Below are 24,612 nucleotides of genomic sequence, written 5' to 3' on the forward strand. Positions count from 1 at the left end.
TGGAATCCCGAACCGACACATGATATGGTCGAGGACGAAATGTGCCACGACTTTCTTAGTCACTGCCCTGTAAGATGCTGCTTCAACCCATTTGGTGAATTAATTAATTGCTACTAGGATAAACCTGTGTCCGTTTGATGCGGCGGGTTCGATTGGTCTGATAACATCCATTTCCCAGGCAGCGAACGGCCATGGCGAGCTTGTTGCATTAAGCTTGTTTGGAGGCACCTTTATCATGTCTGCATGTATCTGTCATTGGTGGCACTTTTGGACATACTGGATGTAGTCTGTTTCCATAGTTATCCAAAAGTAACCAACTCAGAGTATTTTCTTTTCTAAAACAAATCCATTCATATGTGGACCGCAGGTCCCTGCATGAATTTCATCTAATAGCCTAGATGTTTCCTTTGCGTCGACACACCTTAGTAATCCCAAATCAGGAGTCCTCCTATACAAGATTCCTCCTCTGTGAAAGAAATTGTTAGATAACCTTCGAAGCGTGCGCTTCTGAGTAGCGTTCGTGAGTTCTGGGTATTCTCCTTTTACCAAGTATTCCTTGAATCATGAAACCAAGGCTTTCCGTCTGCTTCTTCTTCGACATGAGCACAGTAAGCTGGCTGATCATAGATCTTTACCAGAATGGGATCAATGAAATTCTTGTCTGGATGTTGTATCATGGATGATAGGGTAGCTAGTGCATCGACGAATTCATTCTGGACCCTGGGAACATGCTGGAATTATGTCTTTGTGAACCTCTTTCTCAACTCCTGCACATGATGCAGATAAGGGAGTATCTTGGAGTTCTTGGTCGTCCATTCTTCTCGGACCTGATGTATAAGCAAGTTTGAATCCCCCATTACTAACAACTCTTGGATGTTCATGTCAATGGCCATCTTGAGCCCTAAGATGCAGGATTCGTACTCGGCCATGTTGTTGGTGCACAAGAACCTAAGCTTGGCAGATATTGGATAATGCTGACCAGTTTCTGATACTAGGACTGCTCCTATGCCAACTCCTTTGAAATTTTCTGCTCCATCGAAAGACATTCTCCAACCGTCATAGGATTCTTCAATGTCTTCTCCTATGAATGATACCTCTTTATCAGGAAAATATGTTTTCAGGGGTTCATATTCTTCGTCCACGGGATTTTCAGCAATGTGATCTCCTAGTTCCTATCCTTTGATTGCTTTCTGAGTCACGTAGACAATGTCAAATTCACTCAACAGGATTTTCCACTTGGCCAGCTTGCCAGTGGGCATGGGCTTCTGAAGGATGTACTTCAAGGGATCCATTCTTGATATGAGATATGTAGTATAGGCACAGAAGTAGTGCCTCAACTTCTGAGCTACCCAAGTCAAAGCACAACAAGTGCACTCTAACAGAGAATACCGAGCCTCGTACAGGGTGAACTTCTTACGGAGGTAATAGATGGTCTGCTCCTTCCTCCACGTTTCATCATGCTGCCCCATAGCACAACCGAATGTTCCATCCAATACTGCAAGGTAGAGTAATAGAGGTCTACCCGGCTCAAGCGGAACTAAGACTGGTGGTGTTGATAGGTATTCCTTAATTCTGTCGAAAGCTTTTTGGCAATCATCATTCCATGTGGTAGTGGCGTCCTTTTTCAACATCTTAAAGATCAGCTCACAGATGACCGTAGATTGTGCTATGAACCGGCTGATGCAGTTAAGTCTTTCCAGGAAGCTTATTACGTCCTTCTTGTTCTTTGGCGGTGGCAGTTGTTGAATAGCTTTGACCTTAGATGGATCCAGTTCTATCCCTCGGTGACTCACAATGAACCCAAATAGTTTTCCGGCAGGAACCCCAAATGCACATTTCGCGGGGTTCAGTTTTAGGTTGTATCTTCTACGTCTGTTGAAGAACTTCCTCAAATCATCCATGTGGTTAGTGGCTTTCTTGGATTTTATGATGACATTATCTATATACACCTCAATATCCTTGTGTATCATATCATGGAAGATAGGAGTCATGGCCCTCATGTAGGTGGCCCCTACATTCTTTAACCCGAATGGCATCACCTTGTAGCAATACATCCCCCACGGCGTAATGAAAGTCGTTTTCTCAGCATCTTCTTCATCCATCTAGATCTGATGATATCCAACGAAGAAATCTACAAATGATTGCAACACATGCTTGGCGTAATTGTCGATCAGGATGTGTATGTTCGGCAAGGGGAAGTCGTCCTTTGGACTGGCCCGATTGAGATCCGGTAGTCAACATAGACTCTGACCTTCCCATCCTTCTTTGGCACCGACACAATATTAGGTAACCACGTCAGATATTCTACTACCCTGAGGACCTTAGTTTTGACATGCTTAGTGACTTCTTCCTTGATTTTCAGACTTATGTCGGGTTTAAATTTTCTGAGCTTCTATTTTACCGGTGGACATGTCGGATCAATTGGAAATTTGTGGGCCACAATAGATGTGCTCAAACCAGTCATGTCATCATATGACCAGGCGAATATGTCCTCATATTCCTTCAGAAATTCTGTGTATTCTTCCTTTTCTGACGGTGACAAATGGACGCTGATCCGAGTTTCTTTGATATTTTTTGCATCTCCCAAGTAAACAATCTCGGTCTCTTCCAGGTTGGACTTAGGTCTGTTCTCAAAATTTTCGACCTCTTTAACAATCTCTTCCGATATATCATCTTCCTCTGAATCTATGCCCGTTTGTTGCATTATCTCATTGCATGTCACATCCATTGGTTCATCAAGATAGGTAATAGTAATGTTGTATAAGTAAAGTAATGAGAGAAAATAATAAGAGTAAGATTTGTAAGGAAACCAAAATGCTTTGATAAATTTCATAATTGTTTTGAACATTGGAAGATCTTATTGCAAAAATTCAAAAATGCGAAAAGAAAATCAACTAGTAAAAATAAAAGATAGTGCATGATGCTTTGTTCAGCCTTTCTACCCCGAGGCTTTCCGAGCTCTGGTGGTTTTGATGGTCCAATTGTTGAGGCGTGCTCCTCAGCTTACGACCTGTATGGAAGGGCCTTCCTCCCCCTGCTCCTAAAAAATGACACAACAATCCATGTCATCTTCTCATAGGAATAAATTCCTCACTGCTGCTAGTGCTTCCTCTTCTTTCGACCCATAAATAACATCGGCCGGCTGGAAAGTCTGCTCCAAATATGGTATTGGCTACTCCAGCGGGTAGTATGGGCCACACCATATTGGCGTCCAGTTGTTGAATTCCTCCCAAGTATACTCATATCCCAGAATGAAAGTGGTGCCATGTTTCTTCAGTTTGATTGGCTTGGCGATTCTTTGGAGGTTCTTGCCAAGTCCCTTGCCAGGCTCATATATGCTCCAGTTCAATATGCTTTTGATTTTGTTGTCCTACCATTTGTCTTTGTCAACGGCGTTGACTCGCTCGATGTGGTGATAGGTTTCCCCACCTATCTTTCTCCTTCCTCCAATCAGTGGGATGGTTTGGCGACCGTATATGGGATTGCTCCCTTCGCCGTGAATGATCACCTCTTAGTGGTTCCACTCAAATATCACCACCTGATGCAGTGTTGACGCTACGGCCCCAGTGACATGAATCCACAGCCGTCCCAACAGCAAGTTGTAAGATGTCGGCACGTCTATAACCTGAAAGTCAACGTCGAACCAAGTAGGCCCCATTTGCAAACACAGGTTGATTTCCCCAATGGTGGATCTTTGGAACTGTCGAAAGCTTTGACGTTGATAGCCCCGTCCTTGATCTCATGCAGACCCTTTCCCAATGTTCTGAGTGTTACCAACGGACAAATATTGAGGTTGGACCCTCCATCAATCAGGACCCTAGTGATAAAATAATCTTCACATTGTACGGTGATGTGCAATGCTTTGTTTTGACTCAACCCTTTTGGTGGCAGCTCATCTTCATGAAAAGTGATCTTGTGCCTTTAAAATACCTGCCCTACCATGTTTTCCATTTCTCCTCCGGTGATGTTGCTTGGTACATATTCCTCACTCAGCACCTTCAACAAGGCATTCTTATGTACGTTGGAACTTTGCAGCAAAGCTAGGATAGAAATCTTGCCGGTGTTTTGTTCAGCAGATCAATGACTGAGTATTCCTTGGCTTGTATCTTTCTACAGAGATCATCGGGCCTAGTTTTAATGATGGTCGGCCGACCAGATGCCTACTTATTCGACTCAGCTAAATGCTCCGGAGTATAAACCCTGCAGGTTCTTGTCATACCTGTGCTGCAACTGTTTCCCCAAATTTAGCTTTCCCTTTCCTTCTCGCCTCGGCTGTGTAATCCTAAGGTATGACATTTGTATGGAATGGTGTTACGGCCGACATTTTTACTGGGATGGGCACCTTTACTCCGAACGGAGCATGTATTTTGGAGGGTAAAACCGCAACTTCAAATGGTGCGGGTGCATTTGTTGGAGACCTAAACTCGACCTCAATTGGTGTTGGTGTCTTTTTGGGAGGTGGTGCTTCAAACTCAAATGGTACAGACATGTTTACCTCGGCATCCCCAGAAGGCTGAGTCTGGACTATAATGGGATTGAGGATGACTATTGGCTTCTTTGGTTCGTCACCTTTTGTGATTAAACCGATCGATCCTTAAGGATCCCAATCATCCTATATTTCAATCATGTGAACACCTCCACCCTTATAGTCCGTCAGAGGGTTGTTGCGGACATTTAGAGTAGGCTCCTTTACTACAATGATCATTTTATCAATCAAAGTCTGGATCTTGTCTTTTAGTGAGCGACATTCATCAATTGTATGCCCTTTCATGCCGGAATGGTATGCACAAGATTTATTTGGATTGACCCATTGAGAAGGGTTTTTCAGGGTTATAGCAGGGATAGGGGTGATATAACCAGCAGCTTTGAGCCTTTCGTATAGCTGGTCTATCGGTTCAGCAATGGTGGTATATTGTTTGGGGGGTCTGCGGTCAAAATTTGGTCGAGGTCTAGGAAAGTTTTGGCGTGTGGGAGGTGATTGATAGTGGGATGGCTGAGCATTGTAGGCTTGGTAGACATGTGCGGTTTGGGAATATCTGGGTAAAATAGGTTAATATGTGGGAGGTGGGGGTGATTAGTAAGTAGGTGGTGGAGTTTGGTAAAAAGGTGAGGATGCTTGGTAATTCTGGGTAGGCTGATATGTGAGTGGAGGTATCGGATAGGTTTGGTATTTGATAGGGGATTTGGATCTTTGTGCAACCATTACGACACCTACATCCCTTTTCTTGGACGTACCACCAGACTGTAAAGCCTCATTGGTAGCTTGCAAAGCTTCAAAGTTTGTAACCATACCACTTTTGATGCCTTCTTCGATCCTTTCCCCTAGCCAGATGATGTCGGAAATTTTTTGGCTCTCAATCAACATCAGCCTTTCATAGTACTGGGGGTCTTGAGCCCGGACGAAAAACTTGATCAATTGTTCTTTTTCTAAAGCAGGTCTGACCTTAGTAGCTTCTGATCTCCAGCGAGTGGCATACTCGCGGAATGTTTCCGTGGGCTTCTTCTTTAAGTTTTGGATGTAGAACACATCTGGTGTATTTTCTGTGTTGAACCTGAACATGTACATAAAGTCAGATGTCATACTCACCTAGTTCGACCATTTCATCGGGTCTTGACTAATGTACCAAGACAAAACATCTCCCTTCAGACTCCTCATAAAAAGCTTCATGTGAATCTTTTCGTCCTTCCCTACTCCGACCAGCCTGTCGCAGTATGTTCTCAAATGGACTCTCGGATCCCCGGTACCATCAAACATCTCGAACTTAGGAGGTTTGTACCCCTCGGCAGTTCGACATCCGGTTGTATGCAAAGATCTTCGTAGTTCAACACTTCAATCCCCTTACTTCCTTCGATACCCTGAATTCGACTAGTCAATTTCTTGAGTTCCGCAGCCAGGTTCCTGATGCGTGAGTCTTTATCATCATACTCGGGTTTGCTTGAGATAGGTTGGGTGGAGTGTGGCATGGTTTCCACATAGATGGGGGGTGTTATGGTGGAAATGGTCATTTGTGGAATTCAGAGGTTCTGGGATGAGCAGTGGAGTATTTCTGGATGTGTGGCATGTATTGCAGTGGTGGTGAGGAGCAGGATGGTTTTGTAGTTTTGGGATGGTTTGTGGAGGCGTGGGGTTCTGAGCGTTTGGAAAATTGACATCCGGAGTGGTGAGGGAAAATTACAAGTTTGCCAGATTCCGGACCTGATCAAGTTCTTCCTGAAATTTCAACAGTTTCTGCTCGAGTTGGGACACACTTTCTTTGGAGACCTGAGCACCATGAGTGACCTCTACCCGTTCAGTTGAGTTTTCCTTTCTGGTGTTGTTCAAATCTTCCATCTTTCGTATGTTCCTGCTTCTGATAGGACTAGGAGGAGGAGTGGGTGGAGCGCCCTTTGATCTTGTGGAATATGATGACGATTCAAGAGTGCACGAACTAACCTTTGGGGAGGGAAGTAAATAAACAAAAAGTAAAAACAAAAAGGTAAGAAGTCAGTGGGGATTATAATAAAGTGTTGCGATATTTAAACACATAGTGCAAGAATGTAAATCGCGTCCTAATTTGGGAGCCTCGTTGTGCCCGAGGTAGGCATAACGACAAATTGATTTGGAGAACTTAGAATGCTAAATTCCTCATTTTATTGATAAAAAGTAGTTGAATTCCATAACGACACTAAATAGCAAGGAATAAAATGTCATTAGTGGCCATTGGCCTTATTACATTTGATAAAGTAAAAGAAAAATCCTATCTATTTGGTCCCAGAAGGACCTTCCCTAGACTCGGCATCTTTGTCTCCATCGAACAAATTCACCATCTCGCGAAGTCCCAGCAGCAGGTAGGCTCTAGCCAGGTATCCACCCTCGTTTCCTTCAGCACTCTGGTATTCCTCGATCCTCTTGAGAAACTTCCTTTCCAGCTCCACTAAACCTTGTTCCAGGTATCCTAATCGTTTGTTGGCACTGACAGCCATGTCTTTCCACTCTTCAATCAGTTTTTGGTGGGCTTCTTGAATCTCACGGTGCTCGCTATTCCCAAATCCTCTTGCACAGTTGGTTGTATTTGACTTGTGCTTCAGCCCTATCATCGATGATTCTGTGACCTCGAACAAACCCGGGTTGGCCCAGACCATTGTGATTATCCTCCAGCCAGCCTGAATAGTATGGGGTGCAGCCAACATGGTATCTGTCTGGTTCGATAGTATCTCTTCCCATGATGATCTTGCAATGCCACGTATGCTGAGCTTGGCACTTATAAGGACTGTCATCAGCTTGTAAGTCAGCCCGGAAGTGACTAATCTTGTCGACCCTTGGTATAACCTGCTTCCTACCAGCCTGTCTCATAACTCGGAGAGAGACATAAGGGTATGTTCCTCTCAAACCGATCAATACTAGAAATGGTGCGTCCCTAGATCTGGCGATGAACACTTCAGTAGGGAACCACTCGAACATCCATTGTATTTGATCCTCACTTACATTTTCAAATAGCTCCACCCACTCCATGGCATCTTCTGGCTGAGCAAACATGTTGGGCATGTAGTTCATTCGCCTTGGTTGATGGAAGGCTATATGATCGTCCCAGTCTCTACGCTGAATCTCTTGCCGATATTCACCCCTTTGAAGATGCTCCATGAGCCAGAGCTAGAGTAGCAAGTTGCAGCCCTCAAAGTGTTGGGCTCCTTTTTGACACTTTTCCAAGGCTCGGTATATCTCTGCGATGATCATGGGCACTATGCTAAATGGTTGTCCACCAATTCCCTCCATCAAAGTTGTGGTGACCATGGCTAGCCTGGTGTGGATCCTTGCTTTCTTCATTGGAAACACTATCATCCCCAAGAAGCAGAACATGAAGACAAATACCTTCGGTGAATATGCCCCAACGATATAAGGGCGAACTCATCCGGATAAGTACGGTAGGATTTGTTGTGACCGTACCTCTCGTACAGATAATCAAAGGGAATGTAGGACTCCTTCAAACATGTTAAGTCTGGATTCTTCTTTAGGCCCATAATTTTGAGAAAACATCTACCCTTGCGATTTTTCGGCATTAACAAACCCAGGGTCTCCCATGGTATACCAGCCAATTCTCCTATTTCCTCTAGCAGGGGTGTCATCTCAATCTCTCCGAAGCAAAACACAGACCTATCACAATCCCAGAACAGAGTAGCAGCTTCTATGATTTTGTTGTTGGGTTGGACCTCCAGGAGGGAAGGTAGATTTCCTAGGTATTTCCGGACAAGAGTCTGATCACTAGAATGAAGATCCTCCCACTAGCTTAGAAACCTTGGGAGGATGTTTATGACCATGCCGGATCTGGGGACTTCATGCCTTATGTTTCTGCAAGACAAAAGGGTTAGGCCCTTACCCCCACCAGACTCGACTATTAAATACAAATAATTGGCATAAAAGCATTTAGTTCTCCAAATAAATGCACAAAACGTGATAGTGTCCGTTTGAGATTTTGGGAAACCCAGTGGACTTTGGACAAGGCTATCTTAAAGAGTCATTATGCAGACAACATAACTGACTTGGCTAGGTTTGAACATAATGCATGCACAATTTAAACAGAGTAAGGTTTCTACGGGGTTTTAGACTAGTACCCTTGAGCGGACAACTCAAGAGGGAAAGGCACGGAATCGTCGACTACACCGTTGATCGACTGCTTTTACCGCAATGCATGAGGTGACGAGAGTCCGTGCGTAGCTGCTAATATGTGTAAGTCCGGATAGTCTAGGACCCAAATACGCCTTTGCCGGATTTAAAGGGTGATAATATCGGAAGAGCGCAACCACTCATTATAAGCGTTGCTATGGTATTTGTTTGGCACGAGTGGAATATGATGTTGGAAACATGTATATGCAATAATTAAAACAAGTTGTCACGTATTTTAAATAATTTAAAATAGTAATAAAGGAGTGCAGTGAAAGAAACAAGGGAAAGAAACAAGAGACAAGTTAGTTTTTGCAGTGAAGAGGGAAGTAAATGCTTAAAGGTATTAAACAAATAAAGCACATAAGAAATGTAAAGTCACAGTAATAGCTTGAAATGGTAAAAGCCTAAAAGTCATTCCCCAGCAGAGTCGCCATGCTGTCGTGCCCCCCTTTTTTCTCTCGAAAATCGGGTTTGTGACATTTGGGAGGACAACTCGTTCCCTTTCGGGAACTGGGTTTGAATTGAAGAGTCGCCACTTAATGATTAAAGTGCATTAGGACAATAGGAGGGGTTTATTTTGAGTAACCAGAGATTGAGTAAGGGCTTGAAATTATCCCAAGGGGAAGGTGTTAGGCACCCCTCAGGATCCACTAGTGTGGTTCCCGGCCAAATTATTGTTGTGACTTAAGTGCAAATAACACAGGGAAAATAAAGGCTTCAAATAAGAGGGGATTTTCCCGTAATTGTTACAAATAAACAAAAGTAAGAAAAAGGAACTAAAAGAGTTGATTTTCTTAAAAGAAATGGTTTAAAAAAAGATTTAAAAGAAACAAAGAAAACATAGGAAGGGGGGGGGGGTCCTAGGTTTATTAATAATATAGATCACCCTACACAACATCCGATAATCACTCCTTAGTGAGGGGTTACACGTGATGTTATTGTGTTATCATTATATCCATATCTACCCTTCCCACCCTGTTAAGGTATTAAAGTGCAGAATGGTCTCGTTTACTTATTGCATGCTATTACCCGCCCTAATCTAATCAGCTCCGTATGCACTTGGGACTACTAATCCTAGAGGGAGGAGGTATTGGGATTATTTGTGGTTTCAAAAGGTAAAATACTAAGGCGACAAACAAAACACATATAACAAGTTTAGGGAAGCATATAAACAGATAAAAGGGCTCAAACAGACGTCCTTAAATCAAAGAAAAGCATATAGTTTAGCATGTCTTACACATACTGATTAGGGTTTGATTAAACTTAACAGTTGGGGCATACTGATTTATTGCATATTTCATATAAGAAGCCCGAATCTGGCCTGCCTGCTAGTTGTAGTTAATAAAATCTGATTCAGTTTATAAACTGCCCTATGGCTTGCCTAAGTGTTAGACGAAAACCTATAGGCATGATATCTACTGATTTCAGAAAAGATGAAGTATACTGATTTTAAAAAAAATGTTGTCAGTTATTCTAGAAAGACGAGTTTTGACAAAAGATCATAAATTCCGCAGATGTTAGACAATGATTTTAGATTTGTAGATGAGTGAGACGCTTCAGACATGGTTATTAATTCCTATAGGCATGTTTTCTAGGCGTTGTTGATTTAAAACACTTTTACAGACATAGCAAGAGTGCAGAAATCCTATAGGCATGGCATCTAAATGTTGTACTTCATTTAAGCCTATGAACAAGATATCTAAATGCAGTTAGTTATTTAAGCCCTATAAATAGGTTTGCCTAGTGACAGATGCATATGTAGGATTCAGATTTCTAGTTAACTATGAGCATGGTATCTATATGAGAGATGCAAAAATTTAACTATAGGCAGGATATCCATATGAATGCAGAATTTCAGAAACCTATAGGCAGGATATCTATATGGGTGCAGAATTCCTTAAAGGCATAGTATCTACATATGAAAGTGTAGAATTCCTATAGGCAGGATATCTATGTGATATGCAGAAATCAGAAACCTATAGGTAGGATATCTATATGGGTGCAGAATTCCTTATAGGCATAGTATCTACATCAATATTCCAATAGGCATGATATCTATGTGATATGCAGAAATCAGAAATTCCCTATGAGCAGGATATCTACTCCTTTTACATGCATGGTTACCCTTCCCTTTTCACTAACCATCCCCAAAAGTTATTACAAGTTATTAAGTCCAAACAAAATAAAGAAAAATACATCAGAAATTGAAAATTACAACCAAGGAGAGCCTGATTCAGACTTCCTGTCTGAAGTATGAAGTAAACCAACTCCAAAGATCATGTTTCAAAGCCTTTCTCCCACTTGGGTGTGTCAGAGTTCCATAAGAAATTCAGGCAGTGCTTACACCTAAATGTATCACCATAGTAAACCAAAGTGTAGTGTGGAAGGGCCAGCCCTCAGGTGTCCAAGTTCAGAGGGAACTCAAGGTCCCAAGGCATGGCTCACAAGAAGGGGGCAGAACTTAGGAACTAAGAGAGAGTGTAAGTGCAGAATTCTGAAAGGGGGAAAGGGAAAAGGAAACAACATGCATGGAATATAGGGAATGAGGAGTTGCAAGAGGTAAAAAGCAGGCTAGTGGGCATAACCCAACAATGGGAGATGTTGGCACACCTATAAGCCTATTGGAACACACTGTTTAGAGGTTAGGATCCCCTAAGGGATCAAGTTCAATCCATAGGCAATAACTTGTATATTTCCATGCTTTAAACTGTAACTCAAAGCACATAAAGGGAAATAGGGAATAGGGATTCATAGCAGAAACAAGCAAAAGGGAATCAACATGCTAGTTTAAGTATTTAACTCTGCAGAAGTAGTAAAGTAGACATAGATGCAGAAAGCTGTAAGTAAACACATTGTGGGGATGCTGAAATTTGAAATTAGGACATACCAGTTTCAAAGAAACAAGTAGAGAAAATGCAGTAGTCTGGTAAAAACTTCAGTGCAGACAAGAAGAGAGAGTTCTATTATGTGAGTAAGAGTTCAGAAGAGATTGTGAATTGTGTCATCTGCCGTGTGAAGAAAGGTCATGCCCTTTTATAATGTAAAAACCAAGTAGAAATAAGGTAAGAAATAATTGAAGAGCTGATTGTCAATAAATTACACAAGACTCCCTTTAGTTAAGTGATTCAAATTCAAACGGGTATAAACCAATTAAGAAAAGAAATTAATCAAACACTTTGTGCAAAGTAGGCAATTAGGGGTGAATACATAAAAGTTATTTAAGGACAGGGTTTTTGAAATACACGGCTTGTGCAAATAAGGTAAGAAGATCAACTAACAACCAGTAAATCAAAAAGGTCTGAGATTTTGTATGGATGAACCCAGTCAAAAGATGGGAAAGGTTTTTAACTTAAGGGAGATTAGCAAACAATGGAAAGGGAATCAATTAGACCCATATTTAGAGGGAAGTAGGAACTAATCACAAATTCATAAACTATTTTTAAGGGAAGTCTATCATATATAAGGAGCATACGAACATATTAAGCATGAAGGAAGACTGTATTGTCATTGTAAAGTCAGTAGAAAATCCAGTATAGAAAAGTTTAGCAAAAGGTCAGAGTCGTATGAAAGCAAGGAATGGGTCTGAAAGAGTTAGGGGCTTTGAAATAAACCCTAAGTTCAATCAAATCACATAATCAAGCTTGGAGGAACCCCCAAATTCTAGGTTTTCCACACTGAATCAAGTACAGAGATGAGAAGGCAAATAGTTGAAACAGGCTCAGAGGTTTCAGAGTTGAAACCTCTTGCATGCTTCTTTCATCAACAGAAACTCATGAGAAAAACATGATAGCAAAGTAACATCCGGAACACAATAGAAGCACTTAAAAGAAAAATACTGATAGGAACAGTACAAGAAACATGCTTAAGAGATTTTTCAGAAGAAACTTAAACAGGGTTTACTAGAAGGAAAATAAGGAAACTTAAGAACTTAGCAGGAAAATACAGTAGGAGAAACATGCTGGAACATAGTAGAAGACAAAAATATAAGAACACATTGGAAAAACATATGAGAGCATAGTATGGAAAACATGGTAGAAGAACATACAAGCATGGAGTATATAAAACTCAGTAAAATAACATACAAGAACGAAGTGTAAAAACTCAGTAGAAGAACATACAAGAACAGAGTGTAAAAACTCAGTAAAAGAACATACAAGAACGGAGTGTAAAAACTCAGTAGAAGAACATACAAGAACAGAGTGTAAAAACTCAGTAGAAGAACATACAAGGTAGAAGAAAACATAAGAACATAGTAGAGGAAAATAAACACAAAAGACAAAGGAGAGAAAGTCAGAGAAACTCTTAAACATTTTCAGAAAACCCTAGATAAAAAACGAAGCGGTTTTGAAAGTAATTTTTGAAAGAAAAGTTAGGGAAATCATTTGAAAACTCAAGGAGAGAACAGATACACAACGGATCTAAGGAAATCGGAGAAACCTCGAAGGGTTAGGGTTTCAAAAGAACCCTAGAAGTGAGATAGGCTTTGAAAGGTCACTGATCTGAGTCGGAGATGTCAGAATCACGCTCAAACCACCATGGTATGCTGGGTGCAAACCTTCGAGGTCAGGCCTCGAATCTTTAGGTATCAGGCACGTGGGAGCAAGAGAAGGTGAGTATAAGACTCTCATAGCCTGAGAAGCCATGAATTCCGGTGGGTTTCAAGGTGGAGGTGGTGGTAAGACGCGGTTAGGGTTTATAAATGTTCGAGAGAGTTTGAGAGTTTAGAGGCGGATGGTAGGTGAGAAATGAGAAGGTTAGGGTGGTCGTTTGGGTTAAAAATGGTAAGAGTGAATAGGGGCCGTTGATCTTAAAGATCAACGACCAAGATGAGAGGGGTCTGGGTCGGGTAGGATTTAATCGGGTCAAGGGCGGGTTTAAACTAAAATTGGGTTGGGGAATTTAGATTGGGAATTGGGTTCATTTGGGGCTCAAATAAGGCTAAAATTGAAATAAATGGGGCTAACATTTAAATAGCCATTTCCCTTATTTATTTTATAAAAATAGTAAATTAATTTTTCGAAATAAATTAAAGGTACTAAGTCGATAAATAATATGTAAATATTAAATTAAAAATACTGGAATCAACTTTGTAATTATAAACACAATTAAATCTTAAAATAGGCTAAGATTATAATTATATGCAATTTAACTTTAAAATGCTAAATAAATCTGTAAAAAATGTGCAAAAATTACCTTAGCTATATTTTGATATAAATATGAGTATTCAATAAAGGAGTTACCAAAAATGATAATTTGGGAAATAATTATTTGTTTTTTCTGATAAAATATGACGATAAATTTATTTACAAATCTTTTAAAAAATAATAAAACACTTGGACATGATTATATATGCATACGTACACTATTTTGAAAGTATTTTGTATATAAAAATATACAGGGAATAATTGGGTATCAACATGTACCTTCTTTTGTGAAATTTTATGTGAGGATCGGGTGGCACACCGCCATGGGTATGTTGTTTAGATCGGGTTGCAGGCCGCAATAGTGTGATGTTGAGTACAGTTCCCTATATCTATTTTGTGTGTTTTGTGTCCCATTTTCGGAGGAAAGTTCATATTAGTTGCGTGAATTGAGTAGTCCCTTCCTGATGTTGTTTTCCATATGTATCACGTTCGAGCTTGCAGCCCATTAGCATGTTTTTGGCATCATATGGGACTTTTGATCGGGAATAGGGGTGGCTTATTGCTTGAGCATTTCATACTGGGTGAGATGAGATTATTGGATCTAGGGTCGGTGCAGTCGGATTATATGAAGTATAATAAAGAGCAAAGATCATTATTTGGCTAGAATGAGGTAATGGTTCTTGTCAGAGGTATAGACTTAATGATTTGTTGACACAGTAGTTGGTATGAGCTTCCACGCATCTCTTCCGTTGCGGCGGTATTGCAAAAGTTGGGACAAGACTTAAATATATCATGAGGTGCATTGTGAGCATCAGATTCGGGGAATATCGGCATGTCAGCTATTATGATTAAAAATGTTATTATGGTCCTGCGAATGACATGGTGCATAGTGTGAATTCAGAAAAGGTATGCAATCTTGTATCGGTGCATCGTGTGGTGATTTATACAGTGTTCATATGTTGGAAGCAGGCCTGGCAGAGAATTTCAGATGTTGAAACTGGGCTCAAAAGCTTATTTGCCTAAATGAAAGAGGTTATCTTTAGTTTTGATTAAGCTAATGTGCCTAATTGAGTTGTGATGGCACGGGTAGGTGCACGTGGTGTTAAGCAGTGATTTCAGACTACTTCAGTGTAGTTCTCAGCACGTTCGAGGACGAATGTATGTTCAAATGAGAGAGAATGTAATGACCCGACCGATCATTTTGAGCTCTAGCACGTCGTTCAACGGTTTGAGACCTTGAGTAGCTTCACTTCAGGTATTATGACTTGTACACATGGTCGGAATTGGATTCTGGGATGTTTAGAGTTGATTTGGAGACAGAATTCCCATTTCTGAAGCTTTAGGTTGAAAGAATTGACTATGATTGGATTTTTGAGTAAACAATTTTGGAATCGGGATTTGGAGTTTCCAGCATGTTTATAAGATGATTTTGGACTTGGGCGTATGTCCGGATCGGGTTTTGGAAGACCCGGGAACGTTTCGGCACCTATTGTGCAAGTTAGCATTTTTGGAACAATTTCACAAGTTTGGGTTGAAGTGCATTTCAGTGTTATCTATGTCCGTTTGAGATTCCAAGTTGGGGAATAGCTCTGTATGGTTATTCTGGTGTTGGGAGCGCGATCGGAAGTGAATTCAGAGGTCCGTGGGTCAATTTGGAATCATTTGCCTAAAGTTGGAAACTTGAAGGTTTTTGAGAAGTTTGACCGAAAGTTCACTTTGTGATATCGGGGTCGGATTCCATTTTCGGAAGTTGGAGTAGGTTCGTAAGGTCGAACATGACTTGTGTGCAAAATTTGAGGTCCATCGGACATGATTTGATAGGTTTAAACATTGAAAGTACAAGTTTGAAAATTTTAAAGTTCATTAAGCTTGAATTGGAGTGCGATTCATGATTTTGGTGTTGTTTGATGTGATTTGAGGCTTTGACCAAGTCGTATTATGTTTTTAGACTTGTGCGGGTATTTGGTTTGGAGCTCCGGGGGCTCGGGTGAGTTTCGGAGTAGCTTCGGGGTGTTTGGTGAAGGAGTTGGAATTTCTGGTTCTGGTATGATCGCATTTGCGAGGAACTGGTCGCAAATGCGATCATCGCATTTGCAAAGGTAGGCTCGCATTTGCGAACATGGGGCTGCTGAGGGGAGATCCATTTACGCGGGGGTCATAGTTTTTGTGATGCTGTCCTCTTCGCATTTGCGAGGATTTTTGTCGCAAATGCGACCATGATAGGGGGGGGGGAAGCTGGGCTTCGCATTTGCGATGCCTTTGTCGTAAATGCGACCATCGCAATTGCGAGCCAAAGGTCGCAAATGCGACATATGCGTCTGGTGCAATGGTTTTTATTCCGAGCCTTATCCTATTTCCCTCATTTCCCACTTGGTCTTAGGCGATTTTTGAAAGCACTTGAGAAGGAGTTCCATCATCATCAAAAAGATAAGTGATTTCTTCTAGGGATTTTGAAGAAAAACCTAGAAATTGAGATTTTTGGATTTTAACCACAATTTTGGGCATGGAAGTGAGAATAAATTATATATTTGAGTTCCTGAGGTCATGAGTAAACTTTATCTTTGATAAATTTTAGAATCCCGGCACGTGGGCCCAAGGGCAATTTTGTCAACTTTTTGATCGGTGTTAAAAATTGTTATAAATTGAATTATAATGATAATTGACCATATATTAATTGGTTTACATAATTATTGTCTAGTTTGGAGCATTATGCATCGATTTGAGTCTTCGGAAGGGCGTGGAATGCCGGTTATGGAACTTCAGAGCGAGGTGAGTCTCCTTTCTAACCTTGTAAGAGGGAATTAACCCTTTAGGTGACCAAGTTAATATGTGCCTCTATTTGTGGGGGCTATGTACGCACGAGGTGATGAGAGTTCGTACTTAGCTACTAGCAATGCCTATGTCCGGGTAGTTTTAGGTTTATGCCATGCCTTGTTGATATTGTTGTTGTTTTATGTTTATTTTTTTCCTTGAGAAGAAGCGAAATTGAGTTTGCTTAGTAAATCTCTTGAAAAGAGTTGAAATTGATGAATTTGAGATCTAAAAAGGTTTTATTTGAACTTCGCATTTTTGAAATAAATTGAAGGAATATTATAATAGCTTAATAAATCTATGTGTAACCGCGTCGCCTGTATGTTTCGCGAGCGGGGTAATTTCCTTAAAAAGATACAAGTTGAATTTCCCTTATTTTGAAAAGAATCAAGAAAGAGATATGATTTTAATGTGAAATTTATATTTGACTGCATCACAATTATGATCCACGAACGGGGTGATTCTTTAGATTTATATATTACCGCATCGCGCGTATGATTCGCGAGCGAGGTAATTCCATCTACTACTCTTATGGGATCAGACCGTTTGCCTCGGCAAGATTTATGTACCACACTCTCATGGGAGCAGGTCGTTCGCCTCGGCAGGTTAATATATGCATCTATGGTTCGCGTCGTTCGACCCTCGACAATGCACAGTTTACTTTTATTTTGCATCGAGCCGTACATCTCGGCATTTCCTATATATGTACATTGTTCTTATGGAATTTGTGTGTAATATTTGGCTAGAAGCCGGTGTATCTTAGGGCTTTTTTCCTGATTTGATTTATGACAACCCCTTGATGATATCCACCAAATCTATATATGTGCTCCAGTTACAGAGGGAACTTGCTAGCTGAAAACTTGAGTAAAATAAAGAAGAAGGATGTTACTCTGTGTTTTATACAAGGTTATTTCATATAATTTTCCCGTTTCATACTTATTCACTTCTTTATTATAATAATATTATTGGACCATTAGCAAGTGTCGAAGTCGACCTCTCGTCACTACTTCTTTGAGGTTAGGCGGGATACTTACTTAGTACACGTTTTTGTACTCATGCTACACTTGCAGTCCATTTTGTTGCACATGCACATGTACCTCTAGTGGCCTGATGAATGTAGCAACATAGATGATACAAAGACTTAGGTGAGCTGCATCTCTCGAGACGACCCGCATCTAGTAGAGTCTCTTTGAAGTACATTATATTTACTTTCTGTCCAAGTTTGTATTCTCGACAGCTATTGTACTTTATTAGATTTACTAGTAATTGCTCATGCACTTGTGACACTGGGTTCTGGGATGATTTCTGGATTATTCAGTAAATAAATTTTGTAAAGACATTATTATTTATTTGGTGAAATTTAATTCTCATTGTTTCATGTTTAGCGGAAATGATTTTGAAAATATTAAAACGAGAGTTTCTAGTTAAATGGTGTTGGCTTGCCTGACAGTGGGGTCCGGCACCATCATGACCCTTAGTGGTTTTTGGGTCATGACACTAGCCCTTAATTTCGTGATTTTACTGAAATTATGTAATGAGAAAAGCAATGCTTGAGTGTGGGAGTTGTTCGTCATGCGTACATGTACTATCAAGGGTTGAGGTGAGATTGTTGAGCTTAAATTGGTAGAATTTAGGTTGTGGGGTGAAGGAAATACACCATAGGAGAACCTAGAAATCATAATTCCCACCTGGTGTATGATAAAATACTAAAATGAGCTAGAACCACAAACTCCTTCCTAAGTTTGTTCAATTTATCGATATCTCTAAATAGATCAATGTTGCTCGGATTTCTAAACTATGTAGTGAATTAAGGAAAGCTCAAAGCGAGGTATGTTGGCTAAACTCCTTTTTTAGATATTCTATATCTAAAAAAGGATTACAACATCGATATTTTATATCATCCAGGGAAGGTCAATGTTGTGGCAGATGCTCTTAGCTGGAAATCTATGGGTAGTTTGGCTTACTTGGAGGAATATCAAAGGGCGTTGGCAAAGGAGGTTCATTAGTTTGCTAGATTGGGAGTTCGTCTTGCGGATTGTAGTGAAGGAGAATAGGGCTAAATCATCGTTCATTGTGTAAATCAAGGAAAAAACAGTACGATGAACCATTGTTAGTACAACTAACAGAAGGGATTCATAAACATAAGATCATGGCTTTTGCTCTTGGCATGGATGATGGTACGCTAAGGTACCAAGGGCGACTATGTGTTCCAAATATGGATGGTCTCCGTGAAAGAATCATTGCCGAGGCTCACTCTTCTAGGTATTCCATGAACCCGTGCTATACAAAGATGTACCATGATCTTAAGAAAGTCTACTGGTGGAATGATATGAAGAGGAATGTATCGGAATTTGTGGCAAGATGTCAAAATTTTCAGCAAGTGAAGGCCGATAACCAAAGGCTTGGTGGGTTGGCACAGAACAAAGAAATTCCAATGTGGAAATGGAAGTTGATCCATATGGACTTTGTGGTAAGACTACCTCGCTCTCCTTGCATGTTCAACTTGATTTGGGTTATTGTGGATCGACTCATGAAATCAGCACACTTCTTACCTGTTAAGGCTACCGACATAGCGGAACAATATGTTTAGTTTTATATCAAGGAAATAATCAGGTTGCATGGCACTCGAGTTTCCATCATTTCTGATCGGGGGGCATAATTCATAGCTAACCTTTGGAAGAAATTTCAGCAAGGTTTGGGTACTCAAGTAAACCTTAGTATAGCTTTCCATCCATCGATGGACAGCCAAGCAAGCAGACTATTCAGACGCTTTAGTATATGTTGCACTATAATGTTATACGGTAGGAGATGTAGATCTCCCACTGGATGGTTTGATATTGGGGAAGTAGAGTTAATAGGGCCAAACCTCGTGCATTAGGCTCTAGAGAAGGTTAAGATCATTAAGGAGCGGCTGAAAACTACCCAGAGATGTTAGAAGTCCTACTCAGATATGTATCGCAAGGATTTGGAGTTGAAAGCGGATGATTGGGTAATCTTAAAAGTATCCCCCATGAAGGGTATAATGCAGTTTGGTAAGAAAATCATTTAGAGGATTGGTCAAGTGGCTTATAGGCTAAAAATACCTCCAGAGATGTCTTTAGTACACCCAGTGTTTCATGTATCCATGTTGAAGAAGGTGGTTGGAGATCTGTCGCTCATTGTTCCGGTTGATAAGTTAATGAAGAATTGACTTACGAAGAAATTCCAGTTGCAATTCTTGATAGGCAAGTTCAAAAGTTGACAAATAAAGAGATTGCCTCCGTGAGAGTATCATGGCAAAAACAACAAGTCGAAGAGGCCCCCTAGAAGACTGAGGAAGAGATGTAGGAGAAGTATCCTAATTTATTTGAATTGCTATGTAATGGTGTCCATGATGTTGAAAGCTAACTTTTTATAAATTATGTTTTCCTTGTATAACTTATGTAGAAGTTTCTCCTTCTTGGTAATGTAATGTTTAATGGCATAGCGGCTAGAGTGTTTTCCTTATTGTTTTACATTGTTGTGTTTTGGTTTTATTGTTTGGACTGATTTTGGGATTCTCTAGCAGGTGGATAGGCCCAATAATAGGGAGAGAATATCGAAATGTTTGCAAATTTAGGGAGTTAGTCAAAAATTTGGAACTACAGGTGTGTGTTATAGCAGCTGAGTCACATTGGATACTAATGGTGAATTTTGACCCCCATTCAAGGACGAATAATCTTAGGCGTGGGAGGATGTAAGGCCCCTAAAAAAAATTTCACCTAAAAACCCGAGATTTTTTGGTGCCAAGATAGATTTAGGTGTTGATGGTACGAAATTTTTGGGTTGAACAGTGCGATAGGTAGTTGAAATTGTTTTTTTGGTAGTGCAGGGCATTTCTGCGGTCTATTTGCAGTGGAATGAAGCAGAAACTTGAGATAATTTTAGGACCATTATGCGTTCCATTATGTGGACGCATAATCATTTCGCGGGCCGCACAACGCATTACAAATCCAACATAAAAATTTCTGGAGGGGTGTTCTGCGGCGCATTATGTGACCGCATAAATGATCAGCGGCGATAGACCTGCCGCAATGTGACGCCAAAATGGCCGGTATCGGAGGGACATTATGCCGACCACAGAATCGTTATACGGTCATATATGCGATCGCATATCTATATCGGGGCTTCATCTTTCTTATTTTTCTAACCTGGCCCAATTTCGATTTATAGTTGTTGAAGACCATTTGTAAGGTAAAAATTTGACATTTTGAGAGAGGGGGAGTGCTATAGAGTGAAAGGGGGTTCCTAAACTCATTATTTCTCACCTCTTGCTCAAGGCTTGAAGAATTAGCAAGGAAAACCTCACTACGCTTTCATCCTAAAGGTAATATTCTACTCCCTAGCCCTCAATTTCGTGATTTTATGGAAAATATGTTATGAGAAAAGCAATGCTTGAGTGAGGGAGTTGTTCGTCAAGTGTGCATGTACCATCAAGGGATGAGGGGAGATTGTTGAGCTTAATTGGGTAGACTATGGGTTGTTGGATGAAGGAAATACGCCATAGGAGAACCTAGAAATCATAATGCTCACCTACTATATGATAAAATGCTCAAATGAGCTGGAACCATGAACTCCTTCCTAATTTGTGTTCAATTTTGCTATATCTCTAAATAGATCAAAGATGCTAGGATTTTGGAACAATGTAGTGAATTAAAGAAAGCTCAAAGTGAGGTATGTTGGCTAAACTCCTTTTTTAGGTATTCTATATCTAAAAAAGAATTACAACATCGATATTCTATATCATCCGGGGAAGGCTAATGTTGTGGCAGATGCTCTTAACTGAAAATCTATGGGTAGTTCAGCTCACTTGGAGGAATATCAAAGAACGTTGGCAACTGAGGTTCATCAAATGGCTACTTTGGGAGTTCGTCTTGCGGACTCTAGTGAAGGAGGGATAATTGTGCAAAATAGGGTTGAATCATCGATCATTGTGGAAGTCAAGGAGAAACAGTACAATGACCCATTGTTGGTACAATTGACGGAGGGGATTCATAAACATAAGACCATGGCTTTTTCTCTTAGCATGGATGATGGTACGCTAAGGTAACAAGGTCAACTATGTTTTTCAAATATGGATGGTCTCCAGACAAGAATCATTAACGAGGCTCACCCTTCTAGGTATTCCATGCACCCGTGCTCTACAAAGATGTACCATGATCTAAAGAAAGTCTACTGGTGGAATTATATGAAGAGGAATATATCGGACTTTATGGCAAGATGTCAAAATTGTCAACAAGTAAAGGCCAAATACCAAAGGCCTTGTGGGTTGGCACAGAACATAGAAATTTCGATGTGGAAATGGGAGATGATCCATATGGACTTTGTGGTAGGACTACCTCGCAATCCTCGCATGTTCGACTCTATTTGGGTTATTGTGGATTGACTCACGAAATCAGCACATACCGACACAACGTAACAGTATGTTTAGTTGTATATCAAGGAAATAGTCAGGCTGCATGACACTCCAATTTCCATCATTTCTGATCGGGGGCACAATTCACAACTATCTTTTGGAAGAAATTTCAGCAAGGGTTGGGTAGTCAGGTAAACCTTAGTATATCTTTCCATTCACAGACCGACGGGCAAGCCGAGCGAACTATTCAGACGGTTGAGTATATGTTGTGCTCTTGTGTTCTTGAGTTTAAGTGTAGTTGGGATGATGATGTGCCACTCATAGAATTTTTCTGCAATAGCAGTTACCATGCTAGCATTCAGATGGCACTGTTCGAGGATTTATACGGTAGGAAATGTAGATCTCCCATTGGATGGTTTGAGATTGGGGAAGTAAAGTTAATAGGGCCAGACCGCATGCATCAGGCTATGGATAAGGTTAATATCATTAAGGAGCAGTTGAAAACTACCCAGAGATGTGAGAAGTCCTATTCAGATATGCATCGTAGGGATTTGGAGTTCAAAGAGGATGATTGGGTAGTGTTGAAAGTATCCCCCATGAAGGGTATAATGCGGTTTGGTAAAAAAGTGAAATTGAGTCCTAGATATGTCATACCGTACAAAATCATTTAGAGGATTGGTCATATGGCTTATAGTCTAGAACTACCTCAAGAGATTTCTTTAGTTCACCCGGTGTTTCATGTATCCATGTTGACAAAGGTGGTTGTTGATCCATCTCTCATTTTTCCAGTTGATACTATTGAATTTAATGAAGAATTTACTTATGAATAAGTTCTAGTTGCAGTTCTTGAGGCAAGTTCAAAAGTTGACAAATAAGGAGATTGCCTCCGTGAGAGTGTCATGGCAATACCAACAAGTTGAAGAGGCCACCTGGGAGACCGAGGAAGAGATGTAGGAGAAGTATCCTAATTTATTTGAATAGCTATGTAATGGTGTCCATGATGTTAAAAGCTAGCTTTTTATAAAATATGTTTCCCCTGTATGGAATATGTAGAAGTTACTCCTTCATGGTAATGTACTGTTTAATGGCATAGAGGCTAGTGTGTTTTCCCTGTTGTTTTACGTTGTTATGTTTTGGTTTTATTGTTAGGACTGGTGTTGGGATTCTCTGGCTGGTGTATAGGCCCAATTACAGGGAGACTCATGCAAAACTTTTTACAATTTAGGGAGTTAGTTAAAAATTTGGAACTATTGGTGTGTGTTATAGTAGTTGAGTCACATTGGATACTAATGGTGAATTTTAACCCTCATTCAAGGACGAATGATCGTAAGCGGGGAAGGATGTAAGGCCCCTAAAAAAATTTCACCTAAAAACCTAAGATTTCGTGGTGCCAAGTTAGATTTGGGTTTTGATGGTACGTAATTTTTGGGTTGAACAGTGCATTGGGTAGTTGAAACAAAATTTTTGAAGTGTAGGGCGTATCTGCGGTCCAATTGCGATCGCAGAACTGATTTGTGGACCGCATATCTGTCGCGAAATGAAGCAGAAAATTGAGATAATTTTAGGACAATTATGCGGTCCATTATGCGACCGCATAATCATTTCACGGGTTGCACAACCCATCACAGATCAAACATAAAAATTTCTAGAGGGGAGTTCTGCGGTGCATTATGCGACCATTGATCTGCTGTAGAGCGAAGCAGGAACGCGCAGTATAGGGAGCCATTATGCAGACCGCAGAATTATTATGCGGTCACATATGCGACCGCAGATCTGCATCGAGTCTTCATCTTTCTAATTTTCCTAACTTGACCCTATTTCGATATATAGTTGTTGAAGACTATTTGTAAGGTAAAAATTTGACATTTTGAGAGGGGGGAGTGCTCTAGAGTGAAAGAGGGTTCCTAAACTCATTATTTCTCACTTCTTGCTCAAGTCTTGAAGAATTAGCAAGGAAAACCTCACTAGGCTTTCATCCTAAAGGTAAAATTCTACTCTCTAGCCTTCAGTTTCGTTATTTTACTGAAAATATGTTATGAGAAAAGCAATGCTTGAGTGAGGGAGTTGTTCGTCAAGTGTGCATGTACTATCAAGGGATGATGGGAGATTGTTGAGCTTAATTGGGTAGACTATGGGTTGTTGGATGAAGGAAATACACCATAGGAGAACCTAGAAATCATAATGCTCACCTACTATATGATAAAATGCGCAAATAAGCAGGAACCATAAACTTCTTCCTAATTTGTGTTCAATTTTGCTATATCTCTAAATAGATCAAAGATGCTAGGATTCTGGAACTGTGTAGTGAATTAAGGAAAGCTGTATGTTGGCTAAACTCCTATATTAGATATTCTATATCTAAAAAAGAATTACAACGTCATTATTCTATATCATCCGGGGAAGGCTAATGTTGCGGCGCATGCTCTTAACTGAAAATCTATGGGTAGTTTAGCTCACTTGGAGGAATATCAAAGAACGTTGGCAACTGAGGTTCATCAAATGGCTACTTTGGGAGTTCGTCTTGCGTACTCTAGTGAAGGAGGGATAATTGTGCAAAATAGGGTTGAATCATCGATCATTGTGGAAGTCAAGGAGAAACAGTACAATGACCCATTGTTGGTACAATTGACGGAGGGGATTCA

General features: G+C 40.4%; 2 protein-coding genes across 2 annotated transcripts; one reads left to right on the forward strand and one right to left on the reverse strand.

Annotated features, from left to right (window-relative positions):
- Positions 1–542: 542 nt before the first annotated feature.
- On the reverse strand, positions 543–5,668 carry LOC138875238 (uncharacterized). The gene is made up of 6 exons (XM_070154062.1): positions 5,625–5,668; positions 5,444–5,552; positions 4,220–4,282; positions 3,931–3,996; positions 865–1,172; positions 543–720 (listed from the first exon to the last, which is right to left on the reverse strand). The coding sequence occupies exons 1-6, from the start codon at positions 5,666–5,668 to the stop codon at positions 543–545; spliced, it is 768 nt and encodes a 255-aa protein (XP_070010163.1).
- Positions 5,669–18,745: 13,077 nt separating this feature from the next.
- On the forward strand, positions 18,746–22,641 carry LOC138875239 (uncharacterized). The gene is made up of 4 exons (XM_070154063.1): positions 18,746–19,066; positions 21,232–21,314; positions 21,415–21,660; positions 22,269–22,641. The coding sequence occupies exons 1-4, from the start codon at positions 18,746–18,748 to the stop codon at positions 22,639–22,641; spliced, it is 1,023 nt and encodes a 340-aa protein (XP_070010164.1).
- The last annotated feature ends 1,971 nt before the right edge of the window (positions 22,642–24,612 follow it).

Source organism: Nicotiana sylvestris, chromosome 8 (assembly GCF_000393655.2).
Source record: "Nicotiana sylvestris chromosome 8, ASM39365v2, whole genome shotgun sequence".
Classification (NCBI taxonomy): Eukaryota; Viridiplantae; Streptophyta; class Magnoliopsida; order Solanales; family Solanaceae; genus Nicotiana; species Nicotiana sylvestris.

Coding starts and splice junctions, on each gene's coding strand:
- LOC138875238 (XM_070154062.1), bottom strand. CDS start 5,668: ATGAAGCTTTTTATGAGGAGTCTGAAGGGAGATGTTTTGTCTTG. Junction 4,283..5,443: donor GGAGATCAGAAGCTACTAAG/GTCAGACCTGCT, acceptor GTCATACCTTAG/GATTACACAGCCGAGGCGAG. Junction 721..864: donor GACATGAACATCCAAGAGTT/GTTAGTAATGGG, acceptor GCATGTTCCCAG/GGTCCAGAATGAATTCGTCG.
- LOC138875239 (XM_070154063.1), top strand. CDS start 18,746: ATGGCTTTTGCTCTTGGCATGGATGATGGTACGCTAAGGTACCAAGGG. Junction 19,067..21,231: donor TGATCCATATGGACTTTGTG/GTAAGACTACCT, acceptor ATCTCTAAATAG/ATCAAAGATGCTAGGATTTT. Junction 21,315..21,414: donor TGGCTAAACTCCTTTTTTAG/GTATTCTATATC, acceptor ATCTATGGGTAG/TTCAGCTCACTTGGAGGAAT.